The sequence below is a fragment of the Lynx rufus genome, unplaced genomic scaffold (genome assembly GCF_022079265.1).
Source record: "Lynx rufus isolate CCGP_SWC_20201006 ecotype Redwood Valley unplaced genomic scaffold, mLynRuf1.p SCAF_8, whole genome shotgun sequence".
NCBI classification, from domain to species: domain Eukaryota; kingdom Metazoa; phylum Chordata; class Mammalia; order Carnivora; family Felidae; genus Lynx; species Lynx rufus.
Genome location: NW_025814896.1, coordinates 27,032,692 through 27,051,444, shown reverse-complemented (window position 1 = coordinate 27,051,444; position 18,753 = coordinate 27,032,692). Strand labels below are relative to the sequence as shown.

Sequence of the window (18,753 nt, the reverse complement as noted above, 5' to 3'; positions counted from 1 at the left end):
GAGGCAGATTCCACTCGAACTCACAAACTGTGAGATCAGACCTGAGCTGAAACCAAGAGTCAGACACTTAATCAACTGAGCCACCCTGCCCTCCTCCCTCCCTGCCCCCCCCCCCCAACCTGGTTTGGCAGTAGTGTTTTTTTTAAGGTCCCTTCCCAGCTCCAAACTTCTGATTCTTTCCCTGTCATTCTAGGCTCCCATGAACTAGCTGCATGAGCAAGAAAGATGCACCCTCCTCACTGGAGAGGGTGCAAAGAGAAGGAGCGGTTTCTGCCTAGGGCAGTAGTAGGGAATCTGTGCCACCTTGTTCTGCAGAAGATGGAGGGAGTGGCCCAGTCAGGGAGGGGTGGGAATCCCAGCTTGCAAAACATCCCCAAGCCACCTGTATTGTTTTTGCCTCCTGTGTGGAAGTTTCTGCCAATGACACAGTGCTCTGGAATGCTTCCCCCTCTCCCCCCTCAACCATACACACACCCAATCTTCCGTTTACAGAGACACAGTTGTACTTTGCATTCCTCCCAGGATTTAGTTCAAATCTAGCCTACAGGAAATGGTCGATAAAGAGCTACTGATTGATTAATGAAGATGGGGAATATTCTCAGCCATTAAGCACATATTAATGAGTACTATGAGTACTATGTTGGTCTTTGGGGATGGAAGGTGATTAAGATGGGTTTCTTGCCTTCACTGAGCTCAGAATTCAGCAGATAGGCCAAAACCACAGACAGCTACAATGTAGGATACAAGAGTAACAGCAGCAACATTTACTGGGCCCTCCTTATCCAGAGGTAGAACACGTGGGCTTTGGAGCCAGCAGGCTTGGGTTCAACTCATGACTCCACCACTTAGTAGCTGTGTCTTTGGGCAAATTCCTTAAACTTCCCTATGCCTCACTTTTCTCCTCTGTAAAATGAGAATAGTAAGAGTACCTACCTCAGTGCTACTGTTTTGAGAATTCAGAGAATTAATACATATGAACACTTAAGTGGAACTGCACAAAAAATACTGTTGTTAAAATTACTCTAACATCTGTGTTGAGCTTGACATGTATGATCTCATTTCATCCTTATGAAAAACTGAGACAGGTATTATTTTATTTCCACTTTTCAGAGGCTCAGAGAAGGGGAGGAATGTGCCCAAGGACAAGCAGCTGGTACGTGATGGAGCCTGGATTCAAATTCAGCTGTGTCGGACTCTATAGCCCAGACTGGGTGCCAACTGCAGGCTTTGCCCTGGAGCTCCACGGGCTTCCCTCACTGAGGTTTGGAGTACTGATTTCGAAAGCCAACTTCCACCACTAACTCAAACCAGAAACTGCCCCCAGGTGCCCACACACCTGCATGGACAGGCAGGCAGTTTCCTCTAGGTTGGCTTCTTGTCTGGCCCTATACATCTCTCAGTTTCGTCACTCAGCCACCAGCCTGGGGCCTCATGCCTGCACCTGCTGCTTGACCCAGTCCCAGGAGACCCTGAACTTAGACTTGGGCTCCCTCACTAGACCCTGCCCCAAAGGGCTGTTTCTGAGGACTCCCTGAAGATTTCCTTGATACGGTAACCCCTAGGGTTTCATATGAATGTGGGTGCTGTGAACAAAGGGAAATTTTTCTGGCTGAGTAGCAGACGGAGAAGTGGGTAGAACAAGGGGTGGGATGTTCTTGTTCTGAATCAGAGGTGAGCGTGGGGTGAGGCCCACTGTGCCTCATGGTTTTATGTTTAAGCAGTACTGATCCTGGCTGGGTCAGATCTCCCACTCAGCAGTCCAGCCTAGGCAGGCGAGGACATCCTGGGGTTAGGAGGGAACACTCATTTCTACTTCCCATTTGAGTCACACTCAAGAGTTCTGGCCTTGTCTGGTAATTTGACTACAGAAGGCAGTAATGGCTTAATGTCACTAAACCCTCAGCCACCAAGTGCTAGGCCTCATCATAGTTGATGACAGCGAGAGAGACACTTTTCAGCCTCGATAAGTTCAGGGTGCCTTGCTTTCGGCTTCCTCCCAACAATCCTGTGAAAAGAGTATTGTTTCCATTTTATGGACGTTCAGACTTAAAGAAGTAAAGTAACTTGTCCAAATTCGTGAAGCCAGGTAAGTGAGCCAGCTATTGCTTCTACTCAAAACATGCTTGTTGGTTGAATGAATGAACGAATGAATGAATGAATGACACAGCTATGGCTGTGACCTCGTCAAGGAACAGCAACAAGACCAAATATTTATAGTTCTCAAAGTGCTTTTTCATCTATCATCTCCCTGGGCCTCACAGCTAGCCCACGAGGGAGGCAAGGCGGGTGTTATCTTTCTGCAACAGATGAGGCAACAGGCAGAGCTTGGGCAAGAGGCTTATGGCCACACAGCAAACGAGGAGTGGAGCCATCCTGGAAAAACTCAGAGGCCTCACAACACTTTGTTTAATCGTTCAAACACATGCCACACACCTACTATGCGCTAGGTGTGCTTCTCTGTACTTCTATTTTTATTTTATTTAAAATATTTTATTTTTAAGTACCATCTACACCCAACGTGGGGCTCAAACTTATAACCTCAAGATCAAGAGTCACACGCTCCAGATGGAGCCAGCCAGGCGCCCCAACTTCTATATACTTTAAATATTCAACTCACTAAGCCTTCCACTCAGTCAACAAATAATGATTGAGTGCTTTCTATGTTCCAGGTTCTGTGGCAGGTTCTAGGGACACAGCGGTAAATAAAGCAGAGGAGGAGGGCCCTGCCTTCCTGGAGGTACTCAGCAAAGATCAAATACGCCCTATTGCCAAATGCCAGGTCAGCCACGATTACTGTGAACAGAGCATGACTTGGGGCACTTGTGGAGGAGGTGGAGGACAAGGTTATAGACCACTGTCCTCAGCTTCAGGATCTTAAAATCTCCAAGCTCTTGGTTCAAAGGATATCCACATACTCTCTCAACCTAAAAGTTTTCTCTTGGAGAGTAGTGCCAATAGTGACCACAGCAACTTGACCACCTGTGAAGACACTCTGATAATAATAGCAGTAATAGTAGCTGTCATACTTAGTATATTTACTATATGCCAGCCCCCATGCTAAGTGTTCCATGTATCTTACCAGTTATTTTCATGCTCCCAAGAGTCTTTCAAGAAAAGCACTATATATTATTACCTCCTTCTTATAAATGAGGAAACTAAGGCTAGGGGAGATAAGTAATTTGTCCAAGGGTAACTATAGGGCAAGTAGGCTCCAGTACTGGTTTGCCAAATTTTGTGCCTCTTAACAGTGATGAAATTTGTCTGAAGGAGGCCATGGAGAGGCAGACACCAGGAGCAGCTACTGCCTGGCAGGGCTGGAGCCTCCAGAGCCCCCAAAAGATTCTTCTTCACCCCCTTCCATCCAGCCTTAACATCACACAGATGAGAAGGTAAGGAGGAAATGGTTAGGTGTGCTCAAGCTATCTCTAGGGGAATAGGAGTCTCCCTCTCTACAGAACCTCCAGGTAAGAAGTTTGTGTCCTTTGTTTGCCACCCATCAACCCCCCAGAGAGAGAAAGAAGTGGGCATGGGTGGGGGCAGGAGAGTCTTTTCTCCCTTGGGTGGGTGGAGGGCACATCAAGGAAGAAGGGAGAAACCTGACTGGTTCTTTCCTTTCTTGGACAAGAAGCCCGTACATGTGATACAATGCATATCCTTCACATGGAACCCCCTTGGGGGAATGCCAGGGCACCTTTTGGACCTAAGAAGCCTCAGAAAGGAGAGACTGGTACAGCCCTAAATTGCAAGCTAAGCTAACAATTTCTAAGCATTGTAACTAGGTCATCAGGTTCCTAGAGAAGCCAGCTGTGGCTGGGGGATGGGGAGGGCAATTTTGTAGTCTACCAAGATCCCTACTTCCCTTCAGGCCCCGCCCTCCCTGAAATCTGCACCTGCTCCCAAACTGATCCCTTCCCCCAGCTGGGCCCAGCTGTCAACGGCTCCCAAAGCCCTGCCCCTGCCTTCCATGGGCCAGAACCATGGAGGCCTCTTGGGCAGGAGGTATCTTATTGCCACCTGAGACCTTCAGAAAGGGGGTTGTACGACAGGGAAGGAGTGGCCTGTCATGGTGGGTATTTCTTGCTCCATGAGGGCAGCAAAAAAGTTGGGCCCCTTTGGGCCTTCCTAGGGTACCTTCCTGGCATTGTTGTCACAGGTGGCAGGAGACAGGTGATGTTTACCCTACTGAGACAAGAGTTGCCAAAAGGCTTCAATCAAGCCTTTGAATCTGCACCTGCCCCAGAGCCCCAAAATAACAACCCGGGCAGCCTACCTGATCCACAGGTCACAGGTGCCTCTGGCTTTTATCTCCCTGCAGTTTTCCCTGCTGTGTCCCAGCTGGCAAGAGATTCTCTTTCCCAGGCGTCACTGGAGACCTGGCTGCATCCCTCTGGTATTGGGCCTCTCCCCACTGGGCCCACCTGTACTGTCAACCATCCCTATCCCTCTGCCCAGAGACTTCTGCCATCAGTCACTGCTCCCTTTTCCCTGACCAGCTTTACTCACAACCCAGACCCTCTTCAGCCAGTCTGCCCTCTCGCTACCTCCCAAACGCATCACTTTCTAACCTCCAGATCTGCCCGAGTGGTTCTTACCTACCAAGGCTGCCCTTGCACATTCCTTCCAACTACTGAAAGCCTTCATGGTCCACATCTTCCTAATAGGTAATAATGATGCCTAACATTGACTGAGTATACTGCGTCAGGCACTGTGCTAGGTGGGCTACAGGGTCACTCACTCATTTAACAAATATTTGCTGAGTGTCTCCTACATGCCAAGCACTCTGCTAGACACTGGGGATGAAGGAAAAAATGAGACAAAACTCCTACACTCTAGGGGACTTAGATTTTACTGGAGGAGACAGACGGTAAACATGTAAACATGGGTGGCTTCTCCAGAGGTGATAATTTCAGTCGAGACTTAAATGGTAAGATGACAGCCCTGATCAGATCTAGAAGAGTGATCCAGGCTGAAGAAAAAGCAATTCCATGAGAAAGACATTACTACTATTATCTTCATTAAGGGATGACTCTTATCTTCACTTTACAGATGGGGAAACTGAAGATTCAGTGTGCATTGCATTGCACAAAGCCACACTGCTGAGAAGGCTATTATTCAAGCCTTTGGTGATCTTTCCCCTCCTGACACTTTCCACTACTGGCGCAGGAGAGGGTCTGGGTTGGCAGTGCAGTTGGCAAGGGAGAAGGCGCATATTGATGATGCAGCCTGGGAGTGGAGGCCTCTGGACCGAGTCATCAATTGAATAGCTGATGGTGGAAGTGGCCTGGTTTGGCAGAGTTCCAGGGCATCTGTGGGATGCAGCCAGTGGGTCTGTCCTCTTCTGCTTCTGGAAACGACACCACAGATTTGGCACAGTTTGCCTGGAGCCATTCACCAAGTGTTTCGGGTCTATTCCTCCTGCTGCAAATGAGTTTGCTTCCTTAGGGACACAGACATTTTTGTCACCTAACCTGCATCTAATAATAACCTCATGTTCATTGAGCAGATGCTGGCCAAGCCCTTACCCAACCTCAGGCCCTGTGCCAGGAACTCAGGGTAAAATAAGCCAGTCCAGACCTGCAAAGAAGCAATGACGCAGTGGCTTGAGGGTAGGCTTTGGCACCAGATACATCTGAGTGCGAGACCCAGATCTGCCTCCTGTAAGGTATGTTAGTGTGGACATATTATAGAGCCTCTTTTTTTTTTTTAATTATTATTATTTTTCAACATTTTTATTTTCTTTTTTGAGAGACAGAGACAGAGTGCTAGCTGGGGAGGGGCAGAGAGAGGGGGAGACACAGAATCTGAAGCGGGCTCTAGGCTCTGAGCTGTCAGCAGAGCCCGACGCGGGGCTCGAACCCAAGAACTGTGAGATCGTGACCTAAGCTGAAGTCAGACACTTAACTGACTGAGCCACCCAGGCGCCCCTATAGAGCCTCTTGAAGCTCTGGATTCTCTGTCTTGACACAGTTGTGAGGACCAAACAAGATGATTAACATCAAGGGCATAAATGTAGCACTTGGCACAGAGCAAACACTCAACACACAGTATCTGTTATTATTATTAAAAAGCACTTTTAAATTTCACTTTCTTGCTTAAGCCTCCCTTACTCTGATGAGTTGGTATTCTCTCAGATTTAAGGGTGAGAACTTGAAACTGATATGCCTAGTACTTATGTAGTAGAGCAAGAAATCAAGCTAAGCTTCAAGTCTGAGTCCAGAGTTTTATCTATGGGTGTGTGGAAGGTGATCAGTACACACTAACTATAATGAACCTTGCCTGGTGTGTCTGGCAATAGAGGGGGTAGACGGGTGATACATATAACCTGACTCAGATGGCAGAAGGATACTAGCAAGGCCCCAGGTGTGGGGCACGGAAACAGACCACTGAGGGACAGGACCTAGGTCTACTCACCCCAGTACCCACAGTATCCCCAGCACTTAGCACATGTAAAACATTCATCAATACTTGCTGCTTTAACAAATGAAATAAAACTCTAAGGACAGCTCCAAGCAATGAACAGCCTTAGGGAAGGCAGACATTATATATAACATTCAGGCCTTAAAAGCCAGAAAAAGACTTGTAAGACTGACTCTGCCATTTACTGTGGGACAAGAGTCCTTGCCTTAGTTTCCTTCCTGAAATGGGTCTAAACATACCCACCTCACCTACCTCGCTGTGAAATGACGTATACAAAGGAGGCTGGTAAATTACACAGCGTTCACACGCACATAAAAGCTACTATCATCACGCTACAGACTACTAAGGCAGTAAAGTGTTAAAAGTGTCACCTCGAGTTTGAAGCCCAGGTCGCCCTGGTATTAGCTTATGAGGCCCAGAGCATGTCACTTTTCTCCGAGCCTCAGTTTTTCTCAACCATAGAATGAAGATAACCTTGTAGGGCTTTTAAGAAGGGTAGAGAAAAAGAACACAGGGTTTGGAGTAAGATGGTCTTGGTTTCAAATCCTGACTCTGCCTCCTGCTAAGTAAACCCTCCAAATCTCAGTGTCCTATAATGGTAAAGTTGTCGGGACAGTAACAAAGAGATGATGTTGGTAAAAAGCCTGTCACGTAAGTGGCACTGGATAAATACCCACCATCATCTAAACACTGGTACAATGCGGGGCAGGGGCCGAGTACTTAAAAGTGGGAGCTTGGAAACTACTCTCCCAGGCTTTGCCACTTACTACCTCTACCTATGCTACCTTGCGTAAGTTGCTTAACTTCTCTGTACCTCAGTTTCCTCACTTGTAAAATGGGGTTAATAACAGTACCAACTTCAAAGTGCAGCTAGACGAATGGAATAAATAAATACATATAAAGCACCCTGAACAATGCCTGGCATAGAGTAAGCACTTGATAAATGTTAGGTGCTATTAATAGTAATGTTAACAATAATATTAATCACCAAGTGGAATAAGAGGGAGGGACTGTTTAATCCTGGGATGTGGGCATCCCATGGAATAATTCCAGGGAAGTCCCTGGACAGCTCTGTAGTCAAGTTTTCAGCTGCTGAGAGAAAGACTCTTCCATGGAAAGGACAGGAGGCTGGGGGGGGGGGGGTTCCCTGAGCAAAAATCTCAATCCTGCTGACCAGGAAGCCAGCCTCTGGGGAGACAAGTCAGGCTCCTTGGAAGGGACACTGTGTTCCTGGCTCCGCCTGGCCTGACCGGGGGGAACAAAGGCACGTGTGTGTGGCCAGGGAGGAGGGAGGGGAATGTTTCCCTTTCAAGAGCGGAACAAAGGATCTGAGGCATAGTTGAGTGCGTTCCAATCCCCTCCCAAGCTAGCTCCCATTCCTCAGATGATTGTCCAACAAGGTTTTCAACCTTCTAGCTTCCTCTTGAAAGGTGAAGGGGGGAGGGGCTGACTCCACTTCACTCCATCCTCCGTCATCAGTCTCCAAGAGGCAGGATTTATATGTGCCAAACCTCTAAGATCTCTCTTAGGAGTCTCCATCCTGTGCAGGGGGATGGAGTGGGTGGGGGGGGGAGGGTAGGGACCTCAGGGGAAACTCAGGGTTAATGGATGACACAAGGCACTGCAAGTGACAGGCTTAATGTCCCTCTAGGGGGAGTCCCAGACTGAAACTGCTACTGAGTGATGGAGCCTGGGAGAGAGATGGAGTTCTGGCCGGCCCCCAGAACAGAACTGTTCTGAAAGAACTAACTGGAAATGCACTTTCGAATCTTAAAGGGTTGACCAAGGGCTGGGGAGAGAAGCTAGGTGAAGGGTGAAGGGGGAGGGAGCAAAGAAAGTAACTGACAAGAGGAAAGGGAGGGACACGTCCAAAAAAAGTAGTTTGTGGGGAGGGGGGAGTCTTTAGGGACATTACTTTCCAGTTTCTACACTCTCACCAGCAGGAATCGGCTGCAGGGCTGGGACAGGAAGCAGTCCATGGAAGTCATTGCAATGGCATTTCCTGAAGAGCGAGAGAAAAACCTCTAGTTCCGAGGGGAGCTCTGGAGTCTGCCCAAAAAGCCTTGTAGCTTGGAGCTAGCTGTAAGGCTCCAGCTTGGCCTGAGAGTCTCACCAGGGATGAAACCAAGTACCAGAAGGTCCCAGAGGCAGTTTCTTTCTGCAAAAACACTATTTGCAAAAATCAATATGTAATAAACGGGAAGCCAGAAGGAGCCCTAGGATGTGGCTGCTGTTTGCTGCTGATACTGATAGTCACTACTCTGAGAACATTAAGAAGTAGATTAACTCACTGAGTCTTCAGAACAAGGCACTATTACTGCGGCTATTTACAAGTTAAAAGACTTGTCCACGGTCACACAGCAAGTAAGTGGTCAAATGATCCACAAATCCAAACCCTGCCTCTTCCTCCCGATGTGTAACCTTGGGCAAGCCATTTCACCTCTCTCAGCCTGATTTCCCTCCAGCTCACCCCGCTGCGTGGCTATATGCATCAAAAAGGCAAGGTGGATATGAAAGCACTTTGGAAGTTGCAAAGTGCTACATAAATGTAGAATATTATGACTGTGGGGTCAGTGAGAAAGTACCCTGTATTGACACTGGAATTACTTAATTTTTATAGCTCAAGTGCTGTAGCTGTTGATAGGAAAGAGCCATCCTCAAATGTAATTAATATGCCTTAATGGTGGAACTGGCCACAAGGCTTAAGGCCAGTGACAACCAGATTCCTACCTAGACTGTCCACTTCAACCCTCTGTCCTACAGATTTGGGGGAAACTGGAGCCTGGGGGTGAAGTGAGTTGGCCAAGGTAAGACAGTGAGTCAGAGCAGAATGACAGAACAAGGATCCTGACTCTATGACCAGTGCTTGTACCACCACAGTACAGAAACACCATGAACTCCTGCCATGACAAAAACACTGCTAGGACCCTGCCCTGAGGATGTGCTGGAGGGGCATGGAGCCCAAAAAAGGAGAATGCATGCTGAATGGGTTTCTGACTTGAGTTCTGGGGTAAAAATGATAGGAATTATGCTAACAACATGTGCCAGGCTCTACACATCTTGGGCACGCCTCATAAGGTCTTTGTCATGACCTGATGAAGCAGATATCATCTGCCCCAAGGTTCAGAGAATTCAAGAAGCTTGCCCAAGGTCACACAGCTAGATGTGGGTGAGCTAGGACCTAGGCCCAGACAACATTTCAAACAGAAATATTGCTAGAATGGAGGACAACCATTCAGGATACCACATTTGGACAGAACTATCGCTGAAGAACATCTAGCTTATTTAGCCTCGATTTCATGACCTCCTAGTGGTTAAAAAATGTGGCCTCCATCAACATGCCATGTGCAAGCTTGGCCATATGCTCTTAGTCCCTTCTTACAACTCCCACTTCCGTCTCCTGATCCAAACCACTATTCTTTCTAACCTGGCAGTTGCACCAACCTCATCACAGGGTTCCTGGCTGCAGCCCTTGCAGAATTCAGATCACTTTACCCATGCTCCAAACTTTTTTCTGGTCTCTCACTCATTCAACCACAGCCAAGTCCTCATCGTGGCCTGTAATGCCCTGTGCAATCTGGCTTTTGGCCACCTCTCCCCCTTCAATCCCAACCACTCTCCCTCTTGCTAGTTCTTCTCCTGCCACATTCTTCAGGTTTGGGCTCAAATATTACTTTTTGGTGAGGCCTTCCCTAACCACTCTGAAAACTGCAGCCCCACCTCCCTTGCTAGGCATGCCCTATACTTCAACCTGCTTTATTTTCTTCACAGCGCTTACTCTCACTTGATATGTTATATACGCATAACTGTATGTTTGTTGTCCGTCTCTCCCCACTAGAATGTGAGCATCACAAGGGCAAAACTTCATTTTACTTAAGGCAGTACCCCTAGTACCTAGGACAGCCTGTGCATAGAAGCTCAATAAACACTGTTTGAATCAATGACTGAGCCATCAGGTAAAGGAGTTTCCATTACTATTATTCTGGTTTCTGGCTTGATAGCTGTGTTTCTTCAGAAATTTAGTGGGCATCTCTTTCATTAGGTGCCTGCTATGCCCAAGACCTCTGGGCAAGATGCAGACTTGACCTTCAGGAAAACCCCTAAATCTGGCAGAGATATGATCGTGTTAGAAATGTCTTCTTTACACTCATTTAATACTACCACTGTTTTTTTCTCTCATTTATTCGAGTTCTGCTGGGTATTTTACCAATAAAAAAAGGCTTAGGCCCTCTTCCCAGATATTTGAAACTGGTGATCATATTCTCCTGAGTCTTCTCTTCCCCAGGCTAAACAAAAAGACCCAGTGGGATTGTCTGACTCAGGTCTGCCAACTGGGAACGGGGAAGACAGACTGTCGGCTATAGGGACAGAAGAGAAGTGGCTCCAGGAGCAGAGTGACTCCTTCAAAGAAAAAAGAGGGAGTCCCGAGGGAGGACTCTGTGGAATTAGGTTGGAAGTTGGGGGTGGGGACAGGGCCCTGCTAATTAAGGTAGTAGGAGATTATGCTTCTGTCGAAGAGCAGCTCACTGGGAATTACCCCTAAATCTATCCAGGCTAAACCCAGACAAGACCATGGTTGCTGAAAGAAAGCCCCATGATGGAAGGCTGTGGGTACTCAAAATTGCTGAAGTCCATCGGTCTCAGGACAGATACCTGCTGGGGAAAGGATAGCTGACAACCGCTGCTTCCTGCAGCCCAAACAAATGTGGTGATTGTCCACACAAAAGAAAAGAAAATCTTCTGGGTTCTGTCAAGACCCCCTGAAAAAACACCTGGGTAATTTTCTAGCAGAGGCTGAAGGGCTCCATGGGGCCACTGGGGAAATTAGTCCCAGGAAGTCTGGAAAATTCTGTGATGGTGACAGAATTTTAAAAGCAATGTCAAATGTACATCCAGGAGAACTGGGTGTTTTGAGGTGGAGTCCCTGAGACATTTCTACCTCACTTTGGGACCTGAATGAGATTACTAAAAATTTCCACGTTTGGGGTTTCTAATGGGGTTTCCCCAAGAAAACCGCAGAACTGCCAACAGCTGCTGAGATCTGCAAAGGTCACTGAGGTGCTTCAGCTAAGCATATACCCATGCCAAAGAAGCCAGAATAGGCAAGAAGAAACCTATAGAAACTAGAAGACCACAGAGCCATGCAACCTGGGAAAGGCCAAATTACGCTTCTTCTCCCCACACACTGTTCATTGCTCTCAGCAATGGTATTTCCATCAGGCTTAGGGGTTTCCCAGGCACAGCGATCCCAAAATGGCCAAGTCTACCTGGGTCCTCACCCTAAAGCTGTCCACATTCCCATTGAAAGCCCCAGAAACACTCTGTCCTACAGAGAAGGTCACATTATATTCCAATCTAGATGATTATCTCAGGAGCTGGCTTTGTTTCTTGAGAAACTCTGAGGCCAAAGTTCAGTTTTCTGAGGAAGAGAGCCCACTCATTAAAGAGGTGCTTCTTCCACCCTACAATTAAAGCCCAGGAAGGGCTTTTGTTCTAGATCCTTTACTAGAGTCAAGCTATGGCAGGTGGCTATCATTATTCTATTCTACAGGTGAGAGAGATGGATGGACAACAGAGACAAACAGGTTCAGCATCTTGCCATGTGACTCCAGTAAGGCCGTGGTGTGGCTGTGACCGAAATTCCAGTCCTTGGAACCCACCCACAATTAAGTAGACAGATCTGAAGCAGGCCACCTTCTCCCCACATGCACATGATTCTTATCTAAGCCTGAGAGGGTTTAACAATGAAAAAACTAACAAGAAGGTCACTCTGGCTAGGCAAAACCTTTAATGCCCACTTGAGTTTTACCAGTGCCAGAATCAGACTACCTGGGACCTGCTATGGCCAACAAAGGCACTGTTCTACCTGCACAATGCCAGCATCACAGACCAGAGTGAGTACCTCCACACGCATGTTTTGTTTGGCCTTACTGCATCTCTGGCTTTCTGTGCCAGCATGTCTGGGTCACTTTGTTACTCCCAGGACAACCTGATATGGGATGGAAAAGACTTCAAGCTTTGGAGTCAAGCTGACCTAGGTATAAACTCTCACTCAGTCACTTAACTGGTTGAGGGATACCTGGAGCCAGTCATTTAGCTATCAGGAGTTTCACATGTCAACTGGGAATAAACCCCCCTACCTTGGAAAGTTATTGTGTGGGTTCTATGAAACAGCATGTCATTTCCACGAGGGAAGATACCACGTGCCGCTTATGGCCAGCACAGTGCCTGCCTCATGGTAGATGCTCAATAAATTTTGGTTGCGTAAATAAAAGACCCAACACAATGCCTCACACATAAGATGTACTCCATAAAGGTTCATTTCCTTCCCCTTTCCGGTAGGGATGCTAAATTTAGAGCATACCCCAAGGTGGTAATGGCCCAGAAGTCCTACACTCGTGGATCCACCACAGCCTCCAGGAAGGTTTTGAGATGCCACTGCAGCAGCCAGTCTGTGCAGCTCAAACAGGATGGGTGGGTAGCTTCTATCCAAAGGATCCCCAGCCAAATGTTCTTTATGTCCTGGCCTCAGGGAGCATGTGTGCCGAGAAATGGTGCTGACATAACTTGCTCTTCTGCACACAACCCCTCTGTTCACCAAGAGGAAGTAACATATGGTATGTTGTCTAACGGGCTCTGAAAATCCTTGAGCAAAGAGACAGAAGATGGAATTTCAATCCAGGGGCGGCGATCTGATGAACTCACCCTATGCTGCTGTGTCTAAAACCTCTTTCTACGTACAATACTGGGCAACTGGCAATTCTCTGATCCACGTAGCCCTCTGCAGAGGCTGGCCGACGGAACAGGCTCCTCTCCCAGACTGTCTTTTGTTAATAGCTGGCAACAACCCACCTGGTATTAGCACCACTGGCCAAAGACAATAGTTGGGCAAGGTGGGCATAAGGCCCAAGTCTACTAGGAGATGCCTCAGAGGGTGTGTCTAAAGCGCTGGAATCCCATCCCTCCTGGAATCAGCTGAACAAATATTTGCCCCCAAAGAGAATCAAAGCAGGAGGGAACGGCGAGGTCATCACACAAACCAACAGGAACTATTTAATCATTTATCCCCCCAGGGAGTTCATTTACAGAATGGCTTTCAAGTCTGGTCGGCCTTAGCTGGAGAGCTCTCCACCTTTACCTCCCCAACCCCACCCCAGTCATCTGACCTCTACTGACTTGACCCCTTTGTATTTTACAAGAACTAGCAGCAGGAAGAGTTAATGAAGTTGCAAAGAAATGGGAAATAAGACGGGGGAAGGGTTCCAGGGCAAACTAGGAGGTCCCTTGCTCAGAGGTAAACTGAAGTGCCACGCCCTAGGCCCAGCCTATGGATAATTTGCATTCTTGACATTCCAGAGTCCCCGGTGCAAGGCCCCTTCCACCTCAGCTCCTTCAATAGATGACTTATTTCCCAAAGCCTGCTCAATTTTCTGGGTATTCTGAGGGGACCAAATACCTCTCATAAGCCCTGCACCTCCCCTACGCAGGGACAGAAGCAAGGAAATTAGGACCCATCTCACTGTGGAAGAGCAAAAACTGCCTATAATGACCATTGGTAAAGAACCTCTCACCACTGTCTCCTCCTAATTTGGTGATGGGCAAGAGAATTCTTCCTCCCTAAGAAAGGAATGAGGCATGACTCCTGGGCCTAGAAAGTGCGTCTGGAACCAGTAACAACTACTACTATGGAAACTTGCTGGTGCCAGTCACTGCGCACATTAGCTCCGAGATTTACAATATCCTACAAGGCGAAGAGGGCTTGCCACGTTTTTTTAGTGGAAGAAACCGAGGCTCAAGGTAAACTGGCCTGTCCAAGGTCACACAGCTGGTTAAGTGACCGGGCTGGCACTGAAGCCTAGGTCAGTCTGTTCCCGAAGTCTGTCACTGAATCTCAATGTCCCAAAGACCGGGTTCTCGCTTTGCCAGCACACAGTGATCCATGAAGAGGCCCCAGGGCCCTGGCCGGAAAGCAACAGGCATAACAGCTGGAGCTCCCCAACCGACCCCAGGCAGCGAGGTGCAAAGTCCCCGGGCTTAATGCGTGACACAGCAAGAGCTCGGCAAACAGGCCAGCTATGCAGAAAGTTACACACTTGGGAGCAAAGGAACATAGGGGAGCAGCGCAAACAGGGCCAGCCCACTGGCACAGCTTACATTGCCCTAGAATCTGACCATCCTCAGCCATCCAAGCCAGTGGGAACTTCTGCCTGGCTGTGCCCTGTTCTGAGAGGAGAGGAACATGTATGCAAACTCTGAAATAAAGGGGAACTTGAGTTGTGGGAGGGAAGCCCAGGACAGGACTGACATCCCGGGGGGAGTAAGAATGGAGGGGCTCACAGGCATTACACTCAGCAGCCCTTTCTGTGGTGAGGGGAGCACTGACTGTACTCACTTCCCACTCGCAAAGATTTGGGGCCAAATAAACACACAGGCTGTTTTCTTCCGCTGGGAAACTGGAACACAAGTATGAAAGAGCGGGGCCGTGAGGGTGACCGGAATGAAAGCTGCCTGGTCCTTCAAGATCTAGGTCATCTGTATTTGAGAACAGCTAACCTCTTGTGGTGCAAGGAGGCCGGTCACATCTCCTTAACAAACAATACCTCCAATAATCACCCGGCACAACAGCATGGAGAAGCAGGGGAGAAGCTGTTAGGGATCTCTCTGACCAGAAGCCAAGAGAAAGGGACACACAAGGGGCGTGGTCCTTACCCAGCCGCCGTTCTCCTGGATCCAAGGCTCTAGGTGGTCGTTCAGGTAAGTGGCCATCCAAGTTGCGATCCGACTCACCAATACCTGCATCTCCTTGTCTACGCTTTCCACGCACAGTGCCCCACCGAAGGAGAAAAAGGCCACAATGCGACCCCAGTTCACCCCATCCCGGAAGAGTTCATTCACTACCTGCTCAAAGCTCTGATATGCTGTCCCTGGGGTGATGTGAAGCTGGGATGTCAGGTCGCTGAATGCCCGCCGGTACCTCAGTTCAAACTCATCCCCGGCCTCCCTCAGCGCCTGCTTCACCGCTGCCATGGGGATCACCTCCCGGGCATCCAAGCTGCTGCTGTGGCCAGTGGCTCCATTCACCGCAGGGCTGTCCGCCAAGTGCCAGGATGGGTTGCCATTGATGGCACTGGGGGTCTCCATCTCTGATTCAGTCCCTTCTGGGGCCTCAGTTCTGTTCTCTTCCACATCACTAAACTGACTCCAGCTGTATCCTTTCTGGGAAAGCTTGTAGGAGAGAAAGTCAACCACCAGCTCCCGGTTGCTCTGAGACATTTTTATAATAGGGATGGGCTCGACCAGTCCATTGTCCAAAACACCTGCTCACTCACTGAGTCTGGTCTCTGCTTGGTGGTTCTCTTCTGAGATCCAAAGCCAAGATAAGGTTCTGATGGAAGAGAAAGAGCTTCAGGAAAAAAAAAAAAAAATTAATATGCATGCCATTTACCCTACAATATCCCATTCCCCCTGGAGGTACCAGAACTGGTTTCTTTGTGGCTCTTAGGAAGGTCTGGGTCTAGCTTCCAGGAGACTTCAATGAAGTCAAATTGAAAGCACCAGTGGGCTCTTTCTGAATCATCACACAGGCTTTTTTTTTTTTTTTTTACTCCAGCCACCCCTTTTTCTCCGAAATGCCTTCCTCAGAAAGTCACCCGCACGGGCAGTCTGCCCCCCATCCCCACCCCCGCACCACCTACATTCAAATCCGTCTCAGGCGACCGCAGGCAGGTGCAACCCCCGGAAGATCTTTTGTAACATAGGTCGGGAGAAGAGGTGGCAGCAGGGATGCCGGCAACTCAGCCGGCCTCACGGCGGCTGGCAAAAAAAGGAGCACTGGCCGGAGGGATCATGCGACCCGGCAGGCTGGGAGCCCAGAAGGCGATACAGGAATTACGAAGCTCAGGAACCGGCCCCCTCGCTTGCTTCCTCCTCCATCGCCCGGATCGAGGGCGGCCACTCGGCAGCGGCCTCCTGCCACCCGAGAGCCCAGCCCCCTCGCTCTTGCACGCCCCTTGGCTCTCCGCCTCCTACTGGGAGCCAGGAGAACTCTCCCGGAGGTGGCTGGTGTGGGGTTTAGGTTTTTTGTTGTTGTTGTCGTTTCTATTTAAGTACCAGCCCGGGGTAAGGCTTCCGAAACCCTGAAGGTACTTCTCAATGGGGTTCAAGGTTTCGAGAAGGGACAGAAGGAGGGGGAAACTGCCTCGGATCTGCGGTCTGACTTCGGAAAGGCCATCCCCGGGCCTTTCCGGGAGGCTGACGGCCGGGGACCCCCCAGAAACACCGCCGATTTTCTTTGAATTCCCCAAAGGCCCTGGACGTAGCGGCGGTGGTGGGGGATTGCCGGGTCCTCCATTCCCCGCACGGACACAATGGCCGCCGGCGCCCTGCACAAAGAGGGGGTGAGGGTGAGGCTCCGGGCCTCTCCTCAGGTCAGGGAGAGGGCCTGAGGCCTGCTCGAACGTCTCCCCCCCACCCCCCGCCCAGCTGAGACCACGTTTTCCTGAGGACAGGCCCAAGGTGGCTTCCTGGCGCCCCCGGGAGGCCTTGGGGGCCGGGGGCTGCACGTCTCCGGAGCCCGGGGCGGGTGGGCTGCGGCCTGGTGGCTTCTCCCGCGCGCTAGGCCGGGTACCCGCCGGGCCACCGCCCCGTTGCCAGGCAACCCCTCTCCCTCAGGGGCGCCCCCTAGCCCTTTCAAGAAGGAGGGGTCTCGCCCCCGGCGGTCCGCCCCGGCGTAGCCAATCAGTAAGTCCAGTCGGCACGGAAGCGGGACGGCGAGGGCTCCCATTGGGCGCAGCGCCTGCCACGCACAGGGGAGGCGGTGCTCTCACCTGCGAGCCCCGCGAGCCGTGGGGGGCCACGTCCCCCCTTCATCGGCCAGGTAGCTTCCAGACGCGAGGGCTCTTCGTAGCCAAGTTCCGCGCTGCGGACCCGGGCCGGCCTACCTGGCTGACGGCTCGTGCTGTCTCTTCCGAACGAGCCGGCCTCAGTTTCCCCTGAAGAGACCGGGGGAACTTGCAAGCTCAGTCACTTCCGGTGCCGCGGCAGCGCGCGCGAGCCCGAGACGCAAAGGGAGTGCGCGCCTTGAGGACTGGCGTCAAGACCTGGGAGGGAGCGCCCCCTTGCGGCAGATCTGGGGAATATGAAGACGCAAAAAAAAACCAAAAAACAAAAAAGTCAACGTTTATATTCACATTTCGGTGCGTTCATTTAGTCAGTGTCCTCTATCTGTGTTTATATATCTAAAAAGCGTCGCGTTATAACTAAGAACGTTGTGTCTGGGATTCCAACTCTGTCAGCTGGGGAAGTTATTCAACTGCTCTGTGCCTCAATTTCCTTAACTGTAAAATAGGTGAAAACACAACCTCCCTCACTGAGTTATTGTGAGGATTGAAAGAGTTGTTGTTTGTAAAATCTGTAGCATAGTGTGTGGTCCATAGTATATGCTGCATAAATGTATTCAACAAATGTTTATCATTTGGGTTGCTGAAGATAGAAACAAGACAAGACATGATCCCCGCTTTCATGAAGACTTAAACCCTTGAGCTGGAGACAGTAAACAACTAAGAAAATACACAAACAAGGAAATTTCAAATAGTGACTAGTGCTATGAAAGAAGTAAATCAGGTTATTGTCATAGAGTGAAGGGAGTGTGCTGCTTTAGACTGGGTACCCAGGGATGTAAACCCTGCCGTGCCAGACCAGTGAGAGAGGCATTTGTTCAACAATTGCTTATGTGGGATGGCCAGGGGTGGCCTCTTGGAAAAGAGACCTAGAACCCAAGACTTAAAATATAAGAAAATGCTGACCCATGGTGAGAAACTAGAGAACAGCAACCTCGGTAGAGGGAACAGCTTAATGCAGAATGTTCTTCAGAACCGGAAGATGTTGACATGTTTCAGAAACTGGAGAAGCAAGTTGAGGGAGGGGAAATGTGGCATGGCAGGAGGTTGGAAAGTTGACCATAGAAGTGAGTTAGACTTGAGTCTAAACATTGAGAGGTGTTTTATGTTAAATTAATTAATTAAAAATAGGTATACGGGAACACTGAACATTAGAAATATACAAAGGGCTCCTGGGTGGCTGAGTTGGTTAAGCAACCAACTCTTCATTTCGGCTCAGGTCATGACCTCATGGTTTGTGGGATCAAGCCCCACATCAGGCTCGGCGCTGACAGTGCAGAGCCTGCTTGGGATTCTCTCTCTCTCCCTCTGTCTCTCTCTCTCTCTCACTGCCCCTCCCTCTCTCTCTCTCACTGCCCCTCCCTCTCTCTCTCTCAAAATAAATAAATAAACTAAAAAAACTCCTTTTAAAAAATAAAAATATCCAGAGAGCATAGAA

At 49.3% G+C, this 18,753-nt stretch overlaps 1 protein-coding gene across 3 annotated transcripts in view; it reads right to left on the bottom strand.

Annotated features, from left to right (window-relative positions):
- Nucleotides 1-17,322, bottom strand: part of BCL2L1 (BCL2 like 1) — a 48,869-nt gene extending 31,547 nt beyond the window's left edge. The window contains exons 1-2 of one of the 3 annotated variants that reach the window (XM_047068039.1): nt 17,244-17,322; nt 15,127-15,820 (exon numbers count right to left, since the gene is read on the bottom strand). In XM_047068039.1, coding sequence (XP_046923995.1) covers nt 15,127-15,690 — 564 coding nt within the window. In that variant the 5' untranslated portion in view covers nt 15,691-15,820; nt 17,244-17,322. Of the gene's footprint in view, nt 1-15,126; nt 15,821-16,112; nt 17,025-17,243 lie in introns of those variants that run through there. The other 2 variants (XM_047068040.1, XM_047068038.1) reach the window with 2 other exon arrangements.
- Nucleotides 17,323-18,753: the final 1,431 nt, after the last annotated feature.